This window comes from Benincasa hispida, chromosome 4 (genome assembly GCF_009727055.1).
Source record: "Benincasa hispida cultivar B227 chromosome 4, ASM972705v1, whole genome shotgun sequence".
Lineage (NCBI taxonomy): Eukaryota > Viridiplantae > Streptophyta > Magnoliopsida > Cucurbitales > Cucurbitaceae > Benincasa > Benincasa hispida.
Window position 1 is genome coordinate 54,616,456 of NC_052352.1, and position 7,773 is coordinate 54,624,228.

The 7,773-nt window shown below is 38.1% G+C and overlaps 1 protein-coding gene across 10 annotated transcripts; it reads left to right on the top strand.

Moving 5' to 3' along the window:
• Positions 1-3,108: 3,108 nt before the first annotated feature.
• LOC120076568 (4'-phosphopantetheinyl transferase-like) lies at positions 3,109-7,773 on the top strand. 10 transcript variants are annotated; one of them, XM_039030436.1, is made up of 10 exons: positions 3,119-3,319; positions 3,424-3,485; positions 5,321-5,517; positions 5,606-5,931; positions 6,079-6,146; positions 6,265-6,366; positions 6,447-6,602; positions 6,906-7,022; positions 7,274-7,403; positions 7,479-7,773. In XM_039030436.1, exons 3-10 carry the CDS (start codon positions 5,387-5,389, stop codon positions 7,613-7,615), a joined length of 1,167 nt encoding a protein of 388 aa, XP_038886364.1. In that variant the 5' UTR covers positions 3,119-3,319; positions 3,424-3,485; positions 5,321-5,386; the 3' UTR covers positions 7,616-7,773. The 10 variants fall into 10 exon arrangements, 9 of the variants coding, with proteins under 9 accessions (XP_038886371.1, XP_038886364.1, XP_038886363.1 ...); XM_039030438.1 differs by lacking the exon at positions 3,424-3,485 and having other exon boundaries at positions 3,122-3,319; positions 5,606-5,662; positions 5,756-5,931; XM_039030439.1 differs by lacking the exon at positions 3,424-3,485 and having other exon boundaries at positions 3,122-3,319; positions 5,606-5,659; positions 5,756-5,931.

The window sequence follows — 7,773 nt, forward strand, 5'->3', positions numbered from 1 at the left end:
CTAAATAACTTGCTAAGTGGAACAAAGATAGATTGAAGGGTTCATTGAAAAATGCTATCATCAGGAAAAAGGTTGAAATCAATACTCTTATAGGCTCCTCGGGTAGGGATTGGGATAATGAGCCCTTTAACGTGGAGAAGGAGCTTGAATTTTTTGGATGAGGAAGAACAATACCGGAAAAGCAGGTCTAACAAGGAATGGCTTAATTGGTCGTCCTCGCTGGGAGGGATTGCCACTCGTAACACTACCAATTGTTTGTCTGGAAAGCCATCTGACATCAACGGAAGGGATTTGAATAGGCTATTTTCTAAAGAGGAGATTATATGGGCGATCAAAAGTACAAGCCCCAGGAAAGCCCCTGGTTCTTATGGGATTCATATAAATTTTTATCAAAAATTCTGGAATATTGTGGGGTGGATACTATTAATATGTGTTTGGGGGGTCCTTAATCACGAGGAGGCCCTCAACAAAATATACATCACGTTGATTCCTAAAGTTCCAAGGCCAAAGCACATGAGCAAGTTTTAACCTATTAGCCTATGCAACATTAGTTACAAAATTATCGGCCAATAGAATAGAAAAATTCCTGGATGTGATTATTTCCCAAGCTCAATCTACCTTTGTCCCTAGGAGTCTTATTACTGATAATGCTATTATGGGCTTTTGAGTGCATTCATGTCATTAATAGTAAGAGAAAAGGAAAGGAGGGGTAGATGGCTCTCAAGCTAGATATGAGCAGGGCCTATGAAAGAGTTGAATGGCCCTTTCTCCATGTCATGCTCACTACATTGGGGTTTAGTCTGTCCTTGATTTTGGCTATTATGAACTGCATGAAATTAGTCAGGTTTTCGGTGTTTATCAATGGCATCACTCAGTAGGATTTTGTCCCGTGTAAAGGGCTCCAATAAAGGGGTCCTCTTTTCCATTATCTTTTTCTTATATGTGTTGAAAAGTCTTTCCGCTCTATTGCGAAGGGAAGAATCTTTCTCTCTCATTCATGGTCTTAGAATTAATCATCATTGTACTTCTACCTCACATTTATTTTTTGCTGATAAAAATTTGATCTTCTTCAAAGCTTCTTTAGATTAATGCAGACATATCTGCTCGATTCTAAAAGTGTATGAAGAAGCTTCTGGATAAAAAATCAATCTTGATAAATCTGAATGTCTAATCAATAAGAATGTTTTGGGCTCTCTTTGTCGAATGACATTAACAATATTCTGGGAGTCAAAAAGGTGAAGTCGTTTGGGATATACCTCGTGATGCTGGCTCATAATGAAAGGAACAAATCGCAACTCTTTAATAGATTGTGTGACAGGGTGTGTAAGGTGCTGCAAGGCTGAAAGAGAGCCTCCTTCTTAAAGCGAGAAGTAGATGATCATCTTGTCTGTTGCCCAAGCTTTCCTTATTTAATATGATGAGCTACTTTAAGCTTCCAAAGGGTTATAGGATGATATTAACAATACGTGTGCTTAGTTTTGGTGGGGCTACAATGGGGATAAGATGAAAGCCCACTAGATGAACTGGAGAAAGTTATATGTTAGTAAGGAGGCTGGTGGACTAGGGTTCCATGACTTACATCTCTTCAACCAAGCTATGTTGGCCAAGCAAAACTGGAGGATTATTAGAGATTCTAATTGTTTGCTTGCTAAAGTGCTTAAAGATAGATATTTTCAAGATTGCGACTTCCTCAAGGCCTCCCTAAGGAATAACCCTTCCTTAATCTACAGGGGCATTGTTTGGGAGAGAGAGTTGTTCTTGAAGGGATATAGATGAAGAATTGAGAATGATGCTAGTATCTACATTTAAAAGGATATGATGCTAGTATCTACATTTAAAAGGATATGATGCTAGTATCTACATTTAAAAGGATCCTAGGTTGGAGGGTACATGTTTTTAAACCCCTATTTGTTTGGATAGAAACTTGGAGTCGAATCACATTTGTGATCTACTTAACCCCGAAGGGAATTGGAATTCATTCTTAATTGGTAAATGTTTTCTCTTGATGATGCTAAGTCTATACTTAATATGCCCAGGAGGGGACATAAGGGTGTGGATGAGATTATTTGGGGCTTGGATCCTAAAGGTTGCTCTTTGGTGCTATAACTTGCCGGTTTGTGAGAAGGTTGCGGTGTTAGCCTCTAGATTGGATCCCCTTAGGCTTAAGCCTTTTTCAAATTTGGTGTAGAAGCTTAAGGTGTCGCCTAGGGTGAAGATCTCCTTGTGGAAAACAATCAATGACATCCATCCTACCCGAACCAACATGACCGAAAAAGGGGATTCTTCCCTCTTTGTCTGTATTGTAGGAAATTTGTGGAGACTTCCAGTCATGTGTTTTAAGGATGCGAGTTTATTAAAGGAATTTGGCTTTCCCTTTTCCTTTTATTACATTGGCTTTTGGGTGTTGCCAAGGATTGTTGGAGCTCGGTGGATTGCTGGGATGGAATCATGAAGGAGTTCTTTGGTTCGAATCGGGAGACCACGACCATCCTTCTGTGGGATGTTTGGAGCTATCGTAATCTGGTGAATTCTAGTGGCTCTGTTCCTGATAGAGCTCTTTTGAAAAGGAAGATTTCTTTACATGTTGAGGAGTTTTATTCGGGTTTTGTTTGGGCCCTCCTTTTCCTAGAGAGGTGAGTCAGTTGAGGTATGGATCATGGTGCCCTCCTGATCCTATCGCTAGAAATCAACACTGATGCATTGTGGATTGATCGTGATGGGGCGGGTGGTATCAGCTGGTTGGTTCATGACTCCATTAGGTCTCTTGTTCTTGCTGGGTGTGAGCATATGTTGATGAATTGGGGTATCAAAAACCTGGAAGCCCTTTGTGATTAAGGAGCTTTCTGATTTTATTTCTAAGTTTAGGGATGGTTTCTCTCTCTAGTTGTGGAATATGATTGTGCTAAACTCATTAATGCTATTAACTGTGTGGGGCTCGATTTATCTAGGCTTTTCTATTTTGTCTTGGATATTGATGCTTTGACTGTGGTTGCTTGGGTCGATTCCTTTGTTTAGTGCCTGCGCTCTGCGAATGGTTCAGCCCATTGCCTTGCACATGTTGTAGTGGATGGAGTAGTCATAGGGCTTGTTTTTGCTAATCCCCATCATAATAATAATAATAATAATAATAATATAATTTAGCCAGAAAAAGAAAAAGAAAAAAAAAGAACTCCAGGCTCTAGCCTCTCTCTCGCACGCGAACAGACGGGTAGGGGAGCTTCTCAGCCGTCGTGCAGCGCTGCCGTCGCCCACCCCCGCGCCACCTCCTTCCGTCGTCTGCGGTCCGCGCCAGTGCACGCGGTCCAGCCGTCGATCGCGTGTAAGTCGTTTTCCCAACCGTTTTCTTCCCTCTCTGATACGTTTTCTTTGTTTCCCTCTCGTTCGTCTCTCCCATCTTTGTCTCTCTCTTAATCTCACTCTCAGCCCGTCGTTGCTGGAGTACCTCGACCCCCGCTGCTTACACCGTCGCTGCTGCTAGTTGATGGGTATGTTTTGGGTTTTCGTGGGTGATTATTTTTTAATGCCCATTCAGTGGCAATACCCTCAAAGATAGATAGAGGGTTGGCTCGAAATATAGGGCTCTAGAGGAAAAGGTTTTAGGGATATAGAGAGTTTGATATGTTCTTAAGACCCTAGGGATAGAAATCAGATAAGTGGTCTTCCAAGGTGATTTACAAGTTGTGTAAGCTTTAACTGAAGAAACTGAATGTTGTGATGTAGGGTTTGGGTTTAACCTTGTTGGTCTTTTGTTAGGATTTTGGAGCAAGGGTTTTTAAGTCAAAAGGAGGAGTATTGCTCGTCAGTTTTGGATTTCTAAATCAATAGAAGTGTCTTTTCTGACAACAGCTTTAGGGCCTGTCGATTATGAGTGGTGATAGGACTATTTATCGACTAAGTGGCGATGTACTATGTTCGATTATTATTTTTATAAGTGTGTCATGTACATTGACGATTTGTTTGATGAGTTTGAGTGACGCCAATATACATGATGACACATGCTCTGTATATGAGTTAAACACATTGTTCGTCTGAGTGACATAGATGTCTGTAACATGTGGAATTTTAGTTTATATGAGTTATGTACATTGTTTGTCTGTCTGACTAGTCTGAGTGACGAGGATGGACACATACAATTATATTCTACTTGTTTTTATACGGGTCAAATTTGAACGTCTATGTGACACAAATGTTCATGTTTGACCTCGTTAGGGAGTCACTTACTGAGTATTTTCTTAATAGTCACCCTTTCCACATATGTTTTTCTCTCAGATAAGGACAGTGGCGATCACGACTGTAGATAAGACGTTGCTAGTTATGTCATGGGGATGGAGTTATCATGAGCTTTCGCGTTAATATTTTATTGGCTTTGTTTGTTATCAAACTAATTTTGATTTTAAGGGTTAGCCATGAATTTAAAGTTTATATGTCAAAACTTATTTTGTTTTAAAATGTTGATGTAAGGGATCCCGAGTTAACTCTTTCTCTTGTTAGTTTAATAAAGGGCTTGATGAAACATTTTTTTGTTATTCCAACTTTAGTTTTGTTTTACTTTTCCCAGAATTTGTGATATACACACATAGTAACGCCTAAGGTGTATCCTAGGAAAAGTCGGGTTATGGGTTCTTAAGACCTTGGAGGAAATTGTAAGTCATCTAAAACCCACCAAAGTACAGACCTTGTGCGACCTCATGACATAACTAGCCATGTCCTATCAACTGCTTCAATCGACTTTGCCCTTACCTAGGAGAAAAACATGAGTGGAAAGAGTGAGTATTACTAAAATACAACATAAGTGACCCCTCTGGCGAGGTCAGCCATACACATTTGTTTTTGGATCTTTTTGTCATGGGATTTGTATTGCGTTTGTATATTCTTTCATTTCCTCTCCATAAAAGTTGGTTTCTTTATTAAAAGAACATAATTGACAATGTATTGGTACTTCTTATAAAAAAAAAAGAGGCAATGTATTGGTACTAATGTGTTATTTAACCTTGTTTATATATCATGGGCTCAATCCATGTGGCCACCTATCTAGGATTTAATATTCTACAAGTTTTCTTGATATGTAAATGTTGTAGAGTTAGACGGGTTGTCCCGTGAGATTGGTCAAGGTGCGTGTAAAACTAGCCTGTACACTCATGGATACAAGGAAAAAATCTTGTTTATGATTATCTGCATGCATTTTTCCAAGGTGGCACCTAGCATGGATTAAAGCTCTTGTTTGGTTATTGTTGAACTTAGTTTCTACCGTTGATGGCTCTCGTAGTATTGCACTTGGTCCTTTCAATTTTTAATGTTTAATAGACTCACTTTATTGCAGGTCAATCTTTTTTGTTTCTTCAATGGAGCCGTGATCATAAATTGACTTTTATCACAGATTGATTATATGTACAGTTCGGCTTCTATGTTTTTTTCATCTCTGCACAGAGCAAGCACTGCAACAAACATGCATTTCTTCCAAAGGAGCTTTGCCACTGCTGCATCCCATATTGTTCCCATGCAACTGCCATCTAAAATGTATGAGTGTTTATGTCATGTTGAATAATATTTATTTGTGAATCATTAGGAGTTCCCTGTAGTTTACAATATTTCGTTCAGGTACCAGGGTGGTATATTTCAATGATCTGTGGCCGCTGTTGTACAGTGCAAGCACCGTCTGGTGGTTCGGTGGATCCTGTGGCTTACAAAAATTTTCAGTATTTCAGATTGGCTCCTACTCCAAATTTTTATTTTCAAATACTTTCTTGCTTTGTAGGGAAACCCATATCTGGTATATCTTACCTGATGAAGTAAAGAGTATACATCTTCAGAATCATTATTTAAATCTATTATCACCAAATGAAAAGGAGAATGTTCTGAAAATACAAGAAGGGGAGGTTCAAAAAAGAGCCTTGCTAGCTCGTGCTTTGGTAAGATCTACCATTTCAAGATGTAAGTTCTCTTATTGCTATTTTATTTTTATTTGTAGTGTTAATACTTGCACAACGGAAGCTTATAGGATGGTGGGACTTGGTGATAAATATACCATGTATTAAAATATGCCGTGCAAGTTTTTTACTGTCACTATTTTCTTTCTAGATTTGACACAATGTCAAATTGATCCACAAGCGTTGAAGTTTAAAAAGAATATGTTTGGGAAGCCTGAGGTGATTTCTTTTCCTTTTTTCATTTATATTTACAGTTACATGTGACTTTGTTTTCTGTTTTCTATTTATTGTTTTTTTCCCATTTATTCATATTTTTATTTATATAATTGTTGAATAGTTAGATTTGCAAAACAGCAGTGAACTATGTCTGCCACCATTGCAATTCAACATCTCACATTCTTCATCCTTGATAGCATGTGGAGTGACTCTGCATTCTCCAGTAAGTGTCTACTTCGGATTTTTATTGAGTAAATTATTTATTGTTAAACATAATTAACTAGTGTGATATTTCTAATTCAGATTGGTATAGATGTGGAAGAGAAGACACGAAAGATAAAGAACAACATCATAGCTTTTGCTAAACGTTTCTTTTCTCCAAATGAAATAGAAGTTTTATCTGCTATTTCAGATCCTGAAAGACAGCGGCAGGAATTCATAAAATTATGGACTCTGAAGGTGAGCACAGTTGCAATAGCGTCCATGATGCGTCAATTTTCTACTTGCAGTTGCATTTGAGATCTTAGGCAAGTCTGAAAATCAAATGTACGTCACTTTTTCTTTGTTGTAGTGAATTTTATTGTCTGTTTGCTTCTGTAATTATTATTTACCCTCTAACCATATTCTGGATTATACTTTTCTTGTTTCCATGATTGAATATTGGAAATTTTTGTTAGCTGTGACGTCACTTCATCTGCATTTGAACATGTTCTCTTCCTTTTTGTTGATGTAACCAAAACTCATTTACTGAAACTTTTATAGGAGGCATATGTTAAAGCATTGGGTAGGGGCTTCTCGGCTGTCCCATTCAACACTTTCACTATTCGGTTTGATAAAACTGCCACTGGTTCACGTCTTCCTGGGTGTAAAACTTATGAGGTAAGGCATTCATCAAGACTTAAAGGAACTCTTATGAGAGAGAATTTGAAAATGGAGTGCAAATGTAATTTCTTTTTTCCTTTAAAGATACATATATTGTTTGTTGTATAGGAATTTTTTACCAAATTGGCATTTAGCCAACTTTGTGTGTGAGACAGGGTTTGGGTCTTAGGTTACATGTGTTGGATTGGATTATTGTTTTGCAATACTTTCTGGAATATGAATTATCATAAATGACTACGTTTTGCTAGGCTTGTGAAATAAGCGTAGAGTCTTGCAATGATCCGGAGAATTGCTCGAGCAATGTGACTTTTGCGCTGATGGAGCTGTCTGGTTCTCATTATGCTGCTGTTTGCATGGAAAAAGACACAAGCTTTAAAGGTGAAACTCACTTTTACAATATCAAACATAAAGACTTGATCATTGACTTGAGCTCATATCTTGGTAAATTTACAGGAGCAGGGAGTCTTCCCATGAAGTTGAATGTGTGGAGAACAATTCCGTACGTCGAAGATGAATGTGTTTCTGGAACTGAGGCTGCTCTACCTATCAATGGCTTCGCTCAAGCAAATGTGAAGTTTCCCCAGACGTAAAATATACAAATTTTTGTGTTCTATTAAACGCTTTCAAAATATTTAATGTAACAATCCGACTCTCTAACATAGAGGGCGTTACTATATGCATGCATAACTTGAAAATAGGTCTTTTATAAATTTGGGTGAAAGAATCAAAATTGACTTTATTAAACAAA

Excerpts from the sequence above, each read along its gene's own strand:
- LOC120076568 (XM_039030436.1), top strand. The coding sequence starts at position 5,387 with ATGTACAGTTCGGCTTCTATGTTTTTTTCATCTCTGCACAGAGCAAGC. Across the intron at positions 5,932-6,078 it reads AAGATCTACCATTTCAAGAT|ATTTGACACAATGTCAAATT; the intron begins GTAAGTTCTCTT and ends TTTTCTTTCTAG. Across the intron at positions 6,147-6,264 it reads ATATGTTTGGGAAGCCTGAG|TTAGATTTGCAAAACAGCAG; the intron begins GTGATTTCTTTT and ends ATTGTTGAATAG.